Raw genomic sequence first — 18917 nt, 5'->3', positions numbered from 1 at the left:
CCCCCGAGCTCTACACGCCTCCCCTCCCCGGTGGTCTTGAGTTCGATATAAAAACCCTGCCTGAGTCGCCAGCTTGTAGTCGCACTGAGAGAGTCTATCGCTTCAAATCTGCCTCTCTGTTCTGGTCGTCGGGATCGTGCTGTCTCACGTGCCCAGGATGCCTTCCCCACCACCAACTCCGTCCTCGTACTCAACATCCCTGAGTCCAAACACCTGCCATGGGCCACGCACCTTTCCAGGCACAAAGAGAGTGAGCTCCTACGTCTGAGGGTTGGTGAGCTAGCAGGAGACAGGCGGGCAGGAGAGATGGACAGTGAGGGTCCAGGGAAGGCTCCCTTCCCCGCGTCTGCCTGCGGTGTCTCTCGGGGTTCCTGGGGAGGAGCGTGACCAAGTCTCCCTCCAGAGCCCCTACACGCTGCCCCCTATGGGAGCTACATTACTTACTTCAGTTGGCATGGACATCTGCTCCCTACCTAGCTTTAGGAGGGCCAGACCTTAGCAGCATCACATCCCAGCAAGATGCAGGCTGGCGGGAGGTAGGTACCTTTCCACCAACTACTTAATAATGCTGAATTCTCTGTGCGATCACATGTGTATAAAGAGAGACTGCTCGTTGGGGCGCCTGGGTGGCGCAGTCGGTTAAGCGTCCGACTTCAGCCAGGTCACGATCTCGCGGTCCGCGAGTTCAAGCCCCGCGTCAGGCTCTGGGCTGATGGCTCGGAGACTGGAGCCTGCTTCCGATTCTGTGTCTCCCTCTCTCTCTGCCCCTCCCCCGTTCATGCTCTGTCTCTCTGTCGCAAAAATAAAATAAAATAAAAAAAAAAAAAAAGAGAGACTGCTCGGCACCCACAGGTAACATGCGATTTCCCCCTGAATTTTTTAAAAAAACTTTTTTAAATGTTTATGCATTTTTCAGAGACAGAGCGTGAGCAGGGTAGGGACAGCGAGAGGGAGGGAGACACAGGATCCCAAGAGGGCTCCAGGCTCCGAGCTGTCAGCACAGAGCCTGACGTGGGGCTCGGAACCCACGAACCAGGAGATGATGACCTGACCCAAAGTTGGATGCTTAACCAACTGAGCCATCCAGGGGCCTCCCTTTTTTTTTTAATTTATTTATTTTGAGAGAAACAGAGGCAGTGCAAGTGGGGGAGGGGGGGAGACAGAGAGAGAGAGAGAGAGAGAGAGAGAGAGAGAGAGAGAGAATCCCAATGTCCATGCTGCCAATACAGACCCTGATGTGGGACTCCAACTCCCGAAGCTGTGAGTTCATGACCTGAGCCGAAAGCAGGAGCCAGACGGTCAACTGACTGAGCCCACAGGTACCCCTGTCCTGAATTTCTTATGTGTTCACTGACTTCCATCAAGTCAATGTTCTTAAAAAGCCAGCTACTCCTTGGTTTGACTTGATTTCTCGGAATTAATGCCTTCAGTGGAATTGTATCTGACATACAAAGTACTTAAGCAGATTGTGGAGATCACTGGAGGTGGCACACAACAGGGACATGGGAGGCATCCAGTGGGGTCATCCCAGGCCCGGTCTGGCTGGAAGCTTCTTTGCAGAGCAAGCATCTGAGCCAGAAGGAAGGGAGGACCCTGTCCTGGGACGCAGTAGACTTGAGAACCTAGAAGCAAGTACCAGCATCGGCCAGAGAAAGGGGCAGGCAGCTGGCAGGAAGACAAGTGTCCTGTGGTCCCCGACCTGCTTCAGCTGGTCAACAGGTGTCAGGGAAGAGCTTCTGGCTACGACGTGCCACCATGTCTTAATTTTGGATCCGTTGCACAGCACCTTCCGAAAGAGAACTTAGAGACTCCATATGGGAAGCGAGTTGACCAACCTCAAGCTGATCGACTTCAACCGCAGGATGAGGTACATCCTGAACCAGGGGGGAGGAGGGACACCCGGGGGGGCCTCGGGGATTCAGTGCAGGAGTGGACAACTGACGACCCCTGCAGGTGCATGACCGGGGGGCAGCCTCAGGCCAGCTTGGCCTCACTGGGCGTCCCTCACGAGGTGTCTCCCAGAGCAGACATGGCAGCTTCAGCCGGTTGGTGTCACGACGATCTCCCCGAGTCCTGTCTCACCGAGCCGGTCACCACAGGCAAGGAGAGCCCTCCTTAATTTGCTGGCACCCACTCTTTGTGCAGGGAAGTCAACCCTCCCCAGATTTCTGTCTTCCTGGACCCTGACCAAGTGGCCTTCCGGTTAACCCATCGCCTTGCGGTGACCGGGTTCGTAGCAGTCAATCTCCCAAGGGCAGAGGTTCTCCACAGGGGACGCTCGGCAACGTGGAGACGTTTTTGGGTGTCACAATGAGTTCTACGGGCACGTGGAGGGTGGAGAGACCAGGGACGCCGCTCGTGACCCGAGAGCATGCAGGACACCCCACATGGGAGAGTCAAGCGGCCCCAAATGTCAGCAGTGCGGAAGCTGAGAAGTCTTCCTTAGCATGGGACATTCTGTCTCTATCTACCTCCCTCCCTCCCCACCTATGTCCCTATGATGTATCTCTGTGTAATCTATCTATCATTCTATCGACTGATCTACCTATCAATCACCTATCAAATTCCTATCTATCATCTACCTACCTACACACCAATGTATCTATCACCTATCTATCTATCATCTGTTTATCTGTCCATATATTTATCTATATCATCAATCTTTCTATATCAAATACCTATCTACGTACACATCATTTATCTATCATTTATCCCATATATCCATCCTGTCTGCCTTCCTTCCTCCGTTCCTTCCTTCCTTCCCCCATCCATCCATCCATCAAATCTATGCATCGCTATCTAGTATCTGTCTATAGCTCTATGGCGGTGGTCCGCAATGGAGGACTATTTCACCCCACAGGAGGTTTTCTGTCAATGTCTCGGGACATTTTTGGTGGTCACCACTGGGGACAGGGTACTCCGGGGGCAGTGAGAGGCAGGATGACAGGAATGCGACACCACACACACCAGCAGCCCCACCACCCAGCATCATCTGGTTCCCCAATGTCAACAGTGCCGAGACGGAGGACCCCTGTTCTGGGGTCAAACAACTCTAGGACACCAGAGACTTCTATACGCCCAAAAGGATGAGAAGCAGACACGGGACGCTGGTGTTTGGGCACACCCCCAGCCTTGGTCTCAGGGAAATCTTGACTTGGCACCCCGGACAGTGAGCTACTCAGCTCTTGTAGAATTATCTCCACGGGCTGAGCTGGCCTTCGGAAGGGCTTTATCCCCAAATAGAACGTGTTCTCTAATGTGCATTTAAGGAACGCCCTGGCCTCTTCTCAAACATACCGCAGGAGCAGTTCACATACTGAACTTGGACAATGCCACGGGCAAAGCTGCCAAACCACTCGGCTGGAACGTCAGACTCCAAACAGTTGCTGTGCAGCCTGATATCTGGAGCCAGCGGTGTTCCATGCAGCCTCCACACATGCAAGCAAAACCCCCTCCGTGTTTCCGGACAGTATGGGAAGCAGATGTTGGGTGACGCGCGACGCTCATTCACAAGAGAAAGTGCCCAGCTGGAGGGCTTCAATGCGTTCTTCGCTAATGGTCTGTCCCAGGAAGATACGTCCTTCATCCTGTGGCCCTCGGACACCCTGTGGCTCCCATCCAGGCACAGCGTGCCCTCTGTGCTATGCTCTTAAACACTTACTCTTAGCAACTCACTAAGTAGGTGTTACAGCTGAGTGATGTCCCCATAAAATTCACATGTTGAAGCCTTCACCCCAGGACTTCAGAATGGGACTGTATTTGGAGATGGGTCTTTAAAGAAGGGATTAAGGTAGAACAAGGTCAGAAAGATGGGTCCTGATCCCACAGGACTAGGGTCCTTAGAACATGAGGACACAGACACGCACAGAGGGACGGCCACGTGAGGACACAGGGATAACATGGCATCTACACACCAAGGAGAGAGGACTTGGGAGGAACCAGCCTAAGCCCAACCTGGATCTCGGTCTCCCAGCCTCAACCCTACCTGGATGTCAGACTCCCAGCCTCCAGGTCCGGGAGGGAATAAACGTCCCTTGATGAAACCACCCCATCTGTGATAACGTCATGGCAGCCGAAATGCACACACTTATTCTCTAGAATTCTTGATAAGGGTCACCTGCAAATCTGGATTGCTGTTACGTGTCGAGGGGATCCACTGCTAATGATCGTTTCTCTAGATCCTGAGCATTCCAGGAGAGCCCACATGACAACGGGCGTCGTCTTGTGCATCTCAGGACTGTGGGGAAAACCCCAAAACTGACTGAAACCAGTAGAGAGATTTTTAAATGAGGCCCTGCCACCTTTTCCCCAAACCTGTGAGTTTAAGCACTCCAAGACGAATATCTAAAAATGTTCCTTAAATTCCACGTAGGTTTAAAGATGAGGAAAAACTCCCTTCTTCTCAGCCACACCCGACATTGAACTTGACATATAAAGACTACACTTGGGGGTGCCCGGCTGGCTCAGTGCATAGAGCATTCAACTCTTGATCTCGGGGTCGTGAGTTCAAGCCCCATAATGGGTGTAGAAATTACTTAAAAAGTAAAATGTTTAGGGGCTCCTGGGTGGCGCAGTCGGTTAAGCGTCCGACTTCAGCCAGGTCACGATCTCGCGGTCCGGGAGTTCGAGCCCCGCGTCGGGCTCTGGGCTGATGGCTCGGAGCCTGGAGCCTGTTTCCGATTCTGTGTCTCCCTCTCTCTCTGCCCCTCCCCCGTTCATGCTCTGTGTCTCTCTGTCCCAAAAATAAATAAACGTTGAAAAAAAAAATTAAAAAAAAAAAAGTAAAATGTTTAAAGATAAATAAATAAAAATAAAAAGACGACATTTGACTGTGTGACCTGTTCCTGTGCTGTTGAGAAATCACACTCCACAAAAAGCAAAAGAAGCCTATTTGGATAACCCAGGATCAGCCTGTATTGCACCGAAATCTAAGCTTCTAGAATGTGTGATGGAAACAAGTCAGGGGTGAAAGAAGGAGGCAGAAAAGAACTCAAGACAGCTATGTCGTGCGAGCTCCCGTCTTTCCGCGTGCGTGTTCAATTTCCGCAAGCTTGAAGATTCCATCTTGGGAAGTCCCCTGACCTAGATTCTCGAATCGCAAAGCCAGTCCAGACCCCAGAGTATCTAGGCTGCTCCCTGCTGCTCCCCGCGTCCCCACAGGGTCCCTGCATCTCCTGAACCGCAAGATTGGTTGGAAACTCCCTACCTTTGGAAGGAAGCCCAAGACACGGGAGAACAGCCCAGGAATAAGATAAAGGAGTGCAGGTCTCCCTAGTATTTGTTTAGGGGTGTCTGGGTGGCTCTGTCGGCGAAGCATCGGGCTCTTGATTTCGGCTCAGGTCGTGATCTCGTGGTTTGGGATGCTCTCTCTTTCTCTCTCTCCCTTTCTCGCTCTCTGCCCCTCCCTTGCTTGTGTTCTCTGTCTCTCTCTCTCTCTCTCTCTCTCTCCCAAAAATAAATAAATAAACTTTCTTCCCGGGAATCGCTATTTTCGTTTATGCAAGGGACAGAACTGGAAGCTTCCCTTAATCCCAGAGGAAGATCGACGTGCGGGAGGCTCACCGCTGACTGAATGGGCAGCACTGAGTGCCCTGAATCACTGGTGACTTTTGTGACTTGAAACCACGAGATGGTACTGAGCCCTCCGCATCAGCACAGAGTCACCTGCACCTCCAGAAAAGGCAAGTAAAACCAAAAAAAAAAAAAATCAACCGGTTCCATTCCCCTCCTCGTTAAACACGCAACATGGCCCTGTTCTGGGTAAGGTGCCACTTTGGGCTTGGAGGATGGGGCCCTGGCGGCCTTGTGCTTGGAGGCGTCCGTCCCTAAGTCGGGATGCACGCGAGATGCTTCGGAGCCGTGGCCAACAGTTCCTGTGTCTGTGTGCGGACAGGTGTATCAGAGAAGAGCAGGAGTTGGTCAGGTGCAGGGGTGTCCAGAGGGGAGATGCACAGGAAGGAGGCACTGCAGGGGGGGGGGGGGGGGGCCCGAGGGATGCGGGGGAGCGACGGCATGGACCCCTTCTCCTGCAGGTGACACTCTGCGATCGGTGAGGGGACGACAGGGTGTAGGAAAGAGACAAGAAGCAGAAGGGAAAGCCAGAGGTGCATCCACAAGGATCCTTTTAGGGACACTAAGCCACTGGGGCCATATTCTGGGGACCTCAGGATTCCCTGAGGATCTGCAGGTGCCAACGAAGGTCACCAGAGAGCTCTCTCGGGACGACCTCCGCAGCTGTGAGATGGAGACTGCCTGAGCGGGAAGGAGGCCTTGCAGGGCAAAACCTGCTGCGAGGTCCGTGTCAAAACTCAGGGAAGAGACAGGGGGCCTGGATCAGGCAGGGGTGGGGGGTGGGAATAAGAAGGAGCAAGAGGAAGACGGCAGAAAGGAAGACATGGACACTGGTTGGAAGGTACCCACACCCATGGGTGCCGCATGGAAAGACAGCCACGTCTGGGCATCCCACCTCTGACACCTGGGTGCAGAATGGTCTTACCCTCTGCTAGCAAAGAGCATGAGAGGAGAGAGATGTATTTGTTCAGTGCTGGGCACGCTCAACTAGACGGGTCTGTGGTGCATCTAAATGGAGATACAGAATCGTCCACTAGAAACCCAACGAGTGGCCTGCACGAATGAGGCTGAGCAGGTGACTGAGGGCCAGCTGTGACCTCACCGCCCAGCACCTGGGATCTGAGACAGGGTGGGGACCGGCAGGGGGCGGTGGGGAGGGACTCACAGCTTGACCAGGAACGGGTGGCTGACTTCCTTCAGCACCGACTTCTCGTTGTGCACATGCTGTTCCTGCTTCAGCCGGATGACGTCGGGGATGCTCATGACCTTCAGGGCGAAGAAGTGCTTGGCCGTCTTCTCCTTGACCAGCTGTACCCGCCCGAACGTCCCTGTGCCTGGAGGAGGGGGGACAGCGCACAAGGCTGCATCAGGACCTTGAGGAAATTCCAGCAGCTTCAAAGCTCACGACCCGAGGATACAGCGGGAGGGCTGAGAATCTAGGACAAGCTGCCTTCTGGGAGCTTCAAGGGAGGGCACATGTGATGTGCGTACAGTCAGTCACCTGCCTCTGAGATGTTCTGTAATTCGGGGGGACAGTGTGGGGTGCGGAGGGGGGGTGGGGAAGCCGGCCATCGTTTCTGTAGATGAGTCATCCCACAGACCGCACGCACACGCACGCACACGGACGGGGACAGACAGACAGGAAAGTTTCAATACACTGACTACTTTGGATGTAAATTTTAAAAAATAAAAAAATAAAGTTAAATCACAAAGCTAAAAAAAATAATAAAATAAAATGAAATAGAAAAAAAAAAAAGGAAAGTTTCAGTAAAGGCATTTCTCCAACGTGTTTTTTCCTCTTCAAGACTTTCTGAATAAAGACAAAGGATCGGGCACGCGACACTCATCAGCTGGGTCTTTATGTTAAAATATGCAGAGGATTGCAACATGGGACAGATACCAATAGGATATGGGAATATGTACGTATTCAGGTAGGATAAAAAGGATTAGAGTCTGAGAGCGGGTTGAAATTTAAAAATTGCAATCCCTACTAATATGCAAGGAAATCAAACCTTTTATACCCTGGCAGGACCTTCCCAACCCAAATGCAACCTCCACCGGCCCTTCCAGACCCTTCTATTCCTAGGGGGGCATGGTGGCCACCTTGGAGCGCTCACCCAGGCTGGCAACCACTTAATGCAAATATGAGATCAAAGATCCAAGGGAATTTTATCGACAGCCAGAAAAGATGTAAAGGTGGGAGGGAAAAATGGAAATCTGTACCTGTGAGCCTCCAGGTACCTGGCGCCCATGGAGCTTATCAATGGCGGCTGTGTTTTCCATCAATGTCTGTCTAGGCAATAATGAGGAGGAAGGGGTCTTCCCGGGGAAGAAGGTCAACAGTTGGGGCTCTCTGGTTGGAATAATGCTAATTAATGTGGTAAGAGGGAGAAAGAAATTCAAGGCAAGCTGAGAAGAAAAGGGACCCCCTCCGCCAACATAACCACACAGCCACAGATTTCCTTTTTTGTCCTACAGAGTTTGGAATCGCACACGGTGACGTGAGAAAGAGAACAAAGTCCCAGTCAGGCAAGACATTTGGTTTTAGCATTTTCTACACATTAGAATTGCCGAGCTGTGAAATAAATCTCCTCGCCTCCCCGGGCGGGGGTTCGTGGGGGTCGGAGAAGGCACAGTGAGTAGTAACCTTGGCTTTTAGATGCAGTTTCCGATCATGAATATTTGACCACGGGAGAAACAGAAAGTGATCACCAAAAGCCAAGAAAAGAAAGCGCTGTGTAAGAAGAAGGAAATGATGAGGGGCTGATCCACTTTCAAAGTAGATTTGCTCATCAGAAGAATTTGGAAGGAAACACAGAACTGTAAAGAGGCTAAGGCAGGAGTGTGTTGCTGAAATTCTGCACCATCAAGACAAAAGCACGAAGCGTGTGGGGAGGAAGGCTGTACAGAGAGTGAACTGGCAATGCTGACTCGTTTTTAGGACGACGCTGATGTTTCCACTGGGTCAGATGCAAGGTTCGCCGTTTATGTGATCCGTGAACTCGCACAAACACATTTAATCCTTTTTGGCCTCCGTTGTTCACCTCCCCAACAGGACAGGTAGCCCTCAGGGGAACATAAAAGGACAGCCACACCACTGGGTAGATGCCCATGATGGAAAGAAGGCTGTGTGCCTAGATCTTACACTCTGCTACCGTGCTTTCTGCCCATGCTTCTCCACTGCCCCCAAGAAGAACCCTACTCGTCCCTGGACTGCATTTACTAGATGATACTTTGGCTTCTCAGCACCTGAGTCGGATCTGCACCTGGACATTGTCTGTGCCTACACACGTACGTGAAACACACCAGCTATGACCCAGATTTTTCTGTGTCTCTCCCGGCCACTTGAGTTAAGCTCCCTCTGAGCGGTGTCAGCCGTAAACACACAGAACTCAAAACGGAGGACTTCTGCGTGACAGCCAAAGCCCGTGCCACCCTGTTGGACGCGGGCAGTCCCCGGACGCCATCGGATTCCAGGACCAAGTAAACAGTCTTGTTCGAGGGGGACAAGACCAGTACAGTGCAATTGTTTCCTTGACCGGCTTCAATGCACAGAACACACGACCACGTGAGAGGTGTTGGCTGTCACTCATCAAGGTGGTGGAAAGAAATGGGCACACAGGGCTTTTCCCACTTGGTGCTGGGAAGCTCACCAACATACACCGCCAGCTCTCAGTGTCTTCCTGTAGGAAACACGAAAAGTCCAGGGGCGCCTGGCTGGCTCAGTCCCTGGAGCATCCGACTTCAGCTCAGGTCATGCATGATCTCACAGGCTGTGAGTTCAAGCCCCGTGTGGGGCTCTGTGCTGACAGCTCAGAGCCTGGAGCCTGTTTCAGATTCTGTGTCTCCCTCTCTCCCCGCCCCTGCCCCCACTCCTGCTCTGTCTCCCTCTCTCAAAAATAAATAAATAAATGTTAAACAAGAACAAAATTTTTAAAGAAGAAAGTAAAACTTCCAGTTTTTAGCTTTGTTGTACGTAAGGACGGCCTTATGAGTTATAGCCAACACCACTCACGTTGTCGTTGTGCTCTGTGCATTGAAGGCGGTCAACGTAACAATTGCAGGGTACTAGTTGCTAAGACAGTAAATCCCAAGAGCTCTCGTAACAAGAAAAAGAATTTTGGTTAACTGTGTGAGAAGACGCACGTTAACTAGTTAGTGGCAATTATTTCGACATATACGTATTTCTCAAGTCATAATGCTATAAACCTTAAACTAATACAGTCTTGTGAATAACACCTCAATAAAACTGAAAAAAACAAAACCAAAACCAAAACTCTACCCCAACACGGTTTAAATAAAATAACACACACAGGGCACACGACACAGCATCTCAACCAATGTAATAAATGAATTTTCCATCTGTGTAAAAAGAGAGAGAGACAGAGAGAGCGCTTCATCAATGCAAACACTTAAAATGGGTGAATTTTGTTGTAAATTATACCTCAAGAACACTGACCCCCACACCAAAAAATTTGGGCTGAGACAGATTTTTTTTTTTTTTTAAGTAAGCTCCATGAAACAGAGATGGAATTTGTTTCCACCCATTATTCTTTGGGGCCCTGGATACAGACATCCGTCAACCCTCAATTGAAAGGTAGAATATATCTCGTGGGGAAAGGATCCCACACAGGGCATGGGAACTGGGAACAAATCTATTGCTACAGGAAGACAGAAGACTAGAAGGTCCTTTGATAAATGTGGACACAGTGAGAGAAGCCTGCCCAGACTGAGAAGCAGGAATGAGAAGGTGACAACCCAGGGTGGCATCTCAGGCCTGTGTATGGTACTAACACCTTTGGCCCTAAATAGCTCTGATTCCACAGGGAATGCAACAAGGAATATTTAAAGTACCTCCGTATATTTGCCAAAAAAAAAAAAAATTTGAGGAAGTCCATCCACAATAACGCAAAGAAGGTCCACACAGTTGTTAATGGGATCACAGAGAAGCCAGTTCCTGGTTTTATGGATGTCCTTTGATTATGGAAGATATTATCCCTGGGGGTGAAGGCACATGGGGAGTCTCCTGTCCACTATTTCACAAATTCTGAAGAGTCTTACGTTATGGAGAGTCAAACTATTTCCTGTAAGAAATTTTAGGAAAAATCATCTCTACCTTAAACCCAAGTTGAGTGTCCTGTGTGACCATATTCAAGAAGGCCTACACCCTAAATGCACAGGTTCAGGATTCGCCCGCAGATATTTTGGTAAAAGCGTCTGTGAGAAGGTCTCTTCCTCGAAAGTCATCTGTTCAGTCTGCTTCCTTAGAAGTCCAGTGATTGTCAGAGGTGACTGGGCCAGCTGCTGTGACTCTTTCCTTCCTGGATAGTTTTCTTTCGGTTACTTTATTTCTTCTAACTTTTGCTTTACTTGTTTTTTGTTTTGTTCTGCTTTGGTTTTGGACTGTTTTTTGACAGCACTGAAAGGAGGCATTTCTTGTAGTTTCCTCTAAAAGACTCTTAACGATGTCCTTGATACTGACCCTGTAAGTTTTTAAGCCAATGCCACTGACAGGTCCATCGTACCTGGTGCCACTAAACTTGACTGACTGCTGGTGATCGTAAAAATGAAGAAAACAGAGGGAAATGGAATCCCGTTCCCAACTGCAACGCACGCTCCTGGAGACAGAACTGTGTTCTCTCCAGCCTCCCTTTACACAAAGTTTCCTCACTAATGGGCACCCCATGCTGTTTTCTGCCACAAACATACAACTAACTACAAACAGGAGGTTTTCTCAGTTCTTAAGGAGTTCATAATCAAACAGACACACAAGAACCACAAAACGCTACAGGTCCGTAAGCACATTTAGACCTGGCACAGAATGTCAAATACCTAAGCCACGACCTCACCGTTTAAACGTTGTGGAAAAGAACAAGGAGAAGGTAATAATAGGTCCCAAGAGGAACTAACAAACCCACAAGCCAGCCCACACAGGTAAGAGTGAAACAGTACCACTTGCAATTGTATAAAAGTATTCACACTCCAACAGATAATTGCATGAAGGCGTTTCCTTTGAAACAAAGACAAAGACAGACATGGACATTGGGTTTGATGTGAATGTGTCTGTATTTGGGCCTCCCGCCTCCTCCCCAAAGGCACACCCAAAATATAAAATCCCACTTCATTCATTTATTTACTTTGGATATGACAATACGGTTTTATTCTGTGCCATGAAATAGACTCTGACTGGGTAACACAGACACGTGTTCCCTGATCCCAAGGCAAGAGTCACACAAAAGGAGTTAAAGATGGATAGATACACAGTAGACAGATCCATGGGTAGATGATAGATATATGTATAGATGAATGGATAGGTGGGTAGGATGATAGGTAGGTAGATAGATAGATAGATAGATAGACAGGATGGATGGATGGTTAGATAGATATGTCGGTAGATAGATAATCGATGATTGGATGGATGGATGGATGGACAGACGGACAGACAAATGGATGGATAGACTGACAGACAGGATTCATAGATCAATGGATGGATGGATGGAAAGATAGATAGGTATGATGGATGGATGGATGGATGGATGGATGGATGGATGGACGGACAGACGGACAGACAAATGGATGGATAGATTGACAGACAGGATTCACACATCGATGGATGGATGGATGGACAGATAGATATAAACAGACACAAAGATGATACACAGACGACTGATAGGTAGACACATGAGTGATCTAGTAAGACAGATGAGATAGATGAGAGCACATAAATAGACACAGACATAGACCAATAATAAATAGATTACTGATACATACATTGATAGAGAATAGAGAAGATAAACGAGATAGATAAGACAGATGGATGGGCAGAAAGATACTAGCTTTGTAGATAAATAGATAGAAAGATGGACAGATAGACACTAATTAACTTTAGACATTTATTTACTTTGTAAGCTTATTTCCCAAATAGAAAACAAAACTTTGCCAAAACCCACCTGGCAATAACCCATAACGTCCAACTTGATTTCCTAACAGCCCACACAACGCTGGGACAGTCCAAACTACTCCAGACAGTTATGGCACACACTGGGTTGGGAGGGAACACGTTCCTTCCTCATCCGTCCACGCGGCACATTAAGGGACATGGGATGATACAGGGGGGTATGTACTGAGGAGTAGCAACCAGAAACCTCCTTGGGTGACCCCCACCCCACCATAAGCAGCTACAGGAGGGTCTGAACTGTGCTTCACACCCAAGACTGCCTGAGGATCGGACAGCCCTGTCCTCAAGGCCCTGTGTCCCCCAGATGCAGCCAGTGTGCATGATGGGGACGTGGCAGAACATGATGCACCCTTAATTCACCCGGCATACCACGTGGCCTGAAGGGATTCAGCAGACTCCTAACGTGAGGCTGGTACACAGCAGGATCGGACTCAGCTGAGTCACTGGACATCCTGAGAAACCTGGGGAGGGTCCCTTCCCACCAGGGGACACCACACGAGCCAGTTAGCAGCGTCCTCCTGTACCGGGAAGTGCTGAACTCTATTGGGACCTGGTGAAAGAAATCAGCTTGGGAATGTGTAAAGCAACTGAAAAGCATACAACTGCTAAGGAGGCCACAAGCATTCAGCCTGTTGGTCATTAAAATATCTGTCCCCGCTTTATAGTGTTGGTGGCTTCTATGTGTTGAAAGGATGTCTGTGAAGATACAGGACGCTAAGATGGGGACCAGGGGGTCATGGGAGAGGACAGACCGGGGACAAAAACAGACATGCATTTCACAGTTTAATTTTCTTAGTTTATTTTTTTATTCTCAAAGTATAGAAACGTTTTATCTACATAATAGCAACATTTGCGTGAAATGGATCAATTACATGAAATTGATGCATTAAGTAATTATTGCAAAATACAGCTGATCCTTGAATAACCCCGGGGGGCTAGGGGTACTGGACCGCCCCCCATGCAGTTGAAAACCCACGTGCAACTTTTGACTCCCCCAAAACGTTAACTACTAATAGCCTAGCGCTGACTGGAAGCCTTCCCAATAACGTATACAATTGATTCACACACGGTTTGTATGTTCCATGTATGACATACTATATTGTTACAATAAAGTAAGCTAGAGAAAAGAAACCGTGATTAAGAAAATTCTAAGGAAGGGGTGCCTGGGTGGCTCAGTCGGTTAAGCATCCAACTCGGCTCAGGTCGTGATCTCATGGTTCGTGGGTACAAGCCCCACGGCGGGCTCTGTGCTGACAGCTTGGAGCCTGGAGCCTGCTTTGGATTCTGTCTCCCTCTCTCTCTGCCCCTCCCCTGCTCACACTCTGTCTCTCTCTCTCTCTCTCTCTCTCTCTCTCAGAAATATATACATATATATCACATAAGACATCCCATGCAGTTCAAACCCATGTTATTCGAGAGTCAACCATAATTACTACATCATAATATATGAACTTATCACAAAACCCATTTCCCTTTCCTTTTCGCATTTTCCCCCTCTTGGTAATATCAGAAAAGATTATAAGCTACAATGTATGAAATAATAAATGTCTAACGCATGCAATTCTCCTTTCAAAAGGCAATCCTGAAAATTACTGTTGCAGACAAGTACAGCCAGACTTTTGTTCTATGGGGGGGAAAAAGCCCTTAAAAAAATGTCTGCTAATTCTGAGATTTAACTTAAAAAGACAGAACTGGACACTCTGAAAGGGTGACTCTTATGGTCTGTGAATTATCTATCTCTCAGTATGCAAAACTTACAGAAAAGGTATACTTTGGACAATCTCTTGAAGGTTCTTTGTTTTAACTTGGAATATTTACTTCAAAGATCAGCTGAAAAAAAAACAAAACTGGACCAATTCAGCTCAGCACTGAGAGGGAGGGGGTTGTTTTGCGGGATCGCTTGTCTAGACAGCTTTTTGTGTTTTTAAACAAGTAACTCCCTCAAAACTTTGCTGAGTCAAGCCACGTTCAATTTCACATTGTTCTATTTTAATAGATAAAAATAGAACAGACATTTTAGAACCACAATTCTCCTATTTACAAATTGTTTACTAAATGATCCTCTCCCCCATCAAAGACACAAAATAGGTAATCACGAATGAAAACAGAAACACAGGAAGTTCCTGCGCGCCCCCAGCCGGAGCAAATGTCCCACAAGGGAAATGCTTTGAATTCCTGGCTCGGCTTCAGTGCTTCTATAAGCAGGAGATCTGCAGCTTTTAATGTCACTCGGCTGAGTCTGTACCAAGATGAACAAAGCTCGGTCTTCACACGTTCACAATACAAGCTGGCCAGGTTAAAGGCGCAGCCCTAACCTGTATCCAGGACGGGATGGGCGTGTGTCAGAGAAACCCCTCAAATGCCCCCAAATGTACAGCCCTATAGATCATGGTTCCTCAGCCTCAGGACTATCTTGGCATTTGGGGCTGGGCAACTCTCTGGGGCGGGGCGTCCTGTGCTCCATTTGGTGCTGACCAGCGTCTCTGGTCTCCACCCACCAGATGCCAGGAGCAACCCTTATACCCAGGTGTGACAACCAGAAATGTCCCCAGACATTGTCAAGTGTGTGTGGAGAAACAGAAAGCACCAATGGTTGAAAACAACCACCACTGATGGATAGATGATAGACAGACACATGATACATGATTACGATGATAGAGGATAGATACATGGATGGATGGATAGATGATAGATAGATAGATAGATAGATAGATAGATAGATAGATGATAGATAGATAGATAGATAGGATGCATGGATAGATAGATAGATAGATAGATAGATAGATAGATAGACAGACAGACAAGATATATGTGTAGGTGCATGGGGGGATGGATGGATGGATGGATAGATGGATGGATGGATGGATAGATAGATAGATAGATAGATAGACAGACAAGATATATGGGTAGGTGCATGGGTGGATGGATAGATAGATATGATGGATGGATGGATGGATGGATGGATGGACGGATGGATGGATGGATGGATATTTGAGTAGATAAGTCTGTGGGTGGGTAGACGGGTAGATGGATGGATGTTTGAGTTGCTACATGTTTGAGTGGATGGATGGATGGATGGATGGATGGATGTTTGAGACTGGCTGGAGAGCTGCGTGGGTTGGTGAATACATGGAGAGATGGATGGATAGATAGATAGATAGATAGATAGATAGATAGATAGACATGATGGATGGATGGGTAGATGGATGGATAGATGATAGATAGATAGATAGATAGACAGACAGACAGACATGATGGGTGAATAGATACCTATGATGGATGGATAGATAGATAGATAGATAGATAGATATGATGGATGGATGGATAGATAGAGATAGACATGATGGATGGGTAGATGGATGGATGCATAGATAGATAGATAGATAGATAGATAGATAGATAGATAGATATAATGGATGGATGGATGGATAGGTGGGTGGGTAGGTGGATGGATGGATAGATAGATAGATAGATAGATAGATAGATAGATAGATATGATGGATGGATGGATGGATAGAGAGAGAGAGAGAGATAGACATGATGGATGGGTAGATGGATGGATACATAGATAGATAGATAGATAGATATAATGGATGGATGGATGGATGGATGGATGGATGGATGGAAAGATGCATGGATGGATGGATAGATAGACAGATAGATAGATAGGTACATATGATGGATGGATGGATGCATGGGTAGATAGATAGATAGATAGATAGATAGATAGATAGATATGATGGGTGGGTGGATAGATAGGTAGATATTATGGATGGATGGGTGGATGTTTGAGTAGATAAGTCTGTGGGTGGGTAGACGGGTAGATGGATGGATGTTTGAGTTGCTACATGTTTGAGTGGATGGATGGATGGATGGATGTTTGAGACTGGCTGGAGAGCTGCGTGGGTTGGTGAATACATGGAGAGATGGATGGATGGATGGATAGATAGACAGATAGAGATAGGACGGATAGATAGGATGGATGGATAGATACATACATACATACATACATACATACATAGGCAGACAAATGAGAAAGAGAATCTCTCACGCTAAGCCACAGTTTCCTCCACTTTGGCGTAACTGACATCTGGGGAGTCCTGAGTACTGTAGAATGTTGAAAAGCATCCCTTTTTTTGCACCCACCAGATGCTTGTGCCACACCCCCTCCAAACTCCAGTCATAACAACCAATAGTGGTCAGACATTGCCAAGTGTCCACGGGGAATGGAAGTGCCCCTAGTTACGAGCCCTTGCCATGGAGCAAGCAGTGGCAGGTAGGACTTTCTGTGGGGCAGGAACCTTCCACAACCTGCCGTCCACCACAGAAGGCACAAGCTCACAGGGGCTATCGGGGATCTGAAATGTGCCTATTGAGACTAGCTGATGAGACCATGCTAGTATTGTATTGCATGTGGCTCGTGGCTACCATATTGGACTGCTTTAAAGTTCCACCGTTCACGGGCACCTGGGTGGCTCAGTGGGTGAAGCATCTGACTTCAGCTCAGGTCATGATGTCGTGGTTCATGAGATCAAGCCCCACGTCAGGCTCTGAGCTATCAGCACAGATTCCGTGTCTCCCTCCCTCTCTGCCCCTCCGCTGCTCACACTCTGTCTTTCTGTATCAAAAATAAATAAGTATTTAAGAACAATAAAGTTCTACCATTCAGCTCACACTCAATTCTTGTAGCAAGTGTCAGCTCTCACGTTAGAAATACTTGGGTGGCTCTGTTGGTTAAGCGCCTGAGTCGTGATCTCAGCTCAGGTCACGATCTCGTGGTTCGTGGATTCAAGCCCCGCATCAGGGCCTGTACTGACCGTGTGGAACGTGCTTGGGATTCTTGCTCTCCTGCTCTCTCCTTCCTTCTCTCTCTCAAAAACTAAATAAACTAAAAAATATTAAAAAAAAGAAAAAAAAAGAATTATTTGGAAACCTCCATCTTTGACCACCAATGATTTATGCCACCTGTGTTATGGATACAACCTAGGTCTCTGAACAAAGACAGAGTCAACACAAGGAGGCCAGCTGTTGTTTCCAGCACGGTTCGTATTTCACCGTGTGTCAGACGCTCACACGTCCCTGATGCAGGAAGGCACAATATAAAGGCGGTTCCTGCGTTCACTCAGTTTAGTTACAACCAGGCCGGGCGGGCAGGCAGCAAACATTCGTTATAAGAGCAATAAGAACCTTGATGAGCTTACTGGGGTTTCCTGACCTTGTGGAGGTTCTGGGACTTTGCCAGACAGGTGTGGGAGGAAGAAAAGGATGGAACTTACCTTGGGGTCAGGGATCAGAAAAGACATTCCCTTTGGAGGAAGTCAAGTTTCCAAATGGAAAGAGGAGGGTGGCTCAGGCACTGGTGGCTGCTTCGCAGGGGGACAGGGAAGAAGTGAAGCAGGCGAGGGAGGAAGGGAAGGGGGTGAGGGAGGAAGTGAAGGAGGTGAGGGAGGAAGGGAAGGGGGTGAGGGAGGAAGGGAAGGGGGTGAGGGAGAAAGCGAAGGAAGTGACGGAGAAAGGGAAAGGGGTGAGGAAGGGAAGGAGGTGAGGGAATCAAAGGAAGCCAGTAGGGTGGGCACTTATCCAATATTTGTGTCCTTATAAAAGATAGAAGAGGAGAGACACAGACACAGAGGAGAAGCCACGGGAAGAGGGAGGCAGAGACGGGAAGGACACGGCCACAAGCCCAGGGACGCCTGGAGCCCCACAAGCTGGAAGAGGCAGGGAGGACCCTCCCCTGAAGCCTCTGGAGGGAGCACAGCCCCGTCCCACCTGGACCTCAGCAGCTCTGCCCCCCACCCCCGCCCCCCTGCCTGGATCACCGCAACGCTATCCCGCCTGGATCTCAGGCTTCTGGTCTCCACAACCGTGGGAACACAAATCTGTGTGTTCGCAGTGATTTGCTAGGAGAGCCACAGGAAGACACTCCTGGATGTCGGGGAGACAAGGACCCCTCAATGGGCGTTGCTTTGGACACACGCTCTCCAGTCCAGTGCTCACTCAAGAGAAAGATCTAGGTTACAGGTGTGCATTTGGGAGCCCATGGCTCCCACCAACCGAAGTCACAAGCATGGCCAAGATCACCCTTTGATCTTTGAGACTTTTCTTCTTTAACCATTTCAATTTTCAGCAATCCTATTTAAACCTGCTTCTCTTTTACGATCACATCCTATTTTCGCTGATGGGAACAGTATCTTCAACTTCTCTAAAAGGGGGACTCCACGTAAGTCTCATGTGTCAAACGTCTCCCGTATTCCTCTTTTTGTTTTAATCAAGCTTCTCCTGGGTTCCCTGAATGATCGGCTTCTGCTGGGATCACAGGTCTTTTCTTATCTTAATGCCTCGCACAGTGCAACCTGCTGATAAACATCAGGTCTGCGGTCTGGGGGGG

At 48.4% G+C, this 18917-nt stretch overlaps 1 protein-coding gene across 1 annotated transcript in view; it reads right to left on the bottom strand.

The window, feature by feature from the left end:
• Positions 1-7143, bottom strand: part of PRKX (protein kinase cAMP-dependent X-linked catalytic subunit) — a 38793-nt gene extending 31650 nt beyond the window's left edge. The window contains exons 1-2 of the mRNA XM_040460148.1: positions 7077-7143; positions 6737-6971 (exon numbers count right to left, since the gene is read on the bottom strand). Of these exons, the coding sequence (XP_040316082.1) occupies positions 6737-6971; positions 7077-7143 (302 nt within the window). The remainder of the gene's footprint in view (positions 1-6736; positions 6972-7076) is intronic.
• Between the last annotated feature and the right edge of the window lie 11774 nt (positions 7144-18917).

Source organism: Herpailurus yagouaroundi, unplaced genomic scaffold, assembly GCF_014898765.1.
Source record: "Herpailurus yagouaroundi ecotype Mexico unplaced genomic scaffold, PumYag 248, whole genome shotgun sequence".
NCBI classification, from domain to species: domain Eukaryota; kingdom Metazoa; phylum Chordata; class Mammalia; order Carnivora; family Felidae; genus Herpailurus; species Herpailurus yagouaroundi.
The sequence above is the reverse complement of the archived record's forward strand: the minus strand, read 5'-3'. Positions and strand labels throughout refer to the sequence as shown.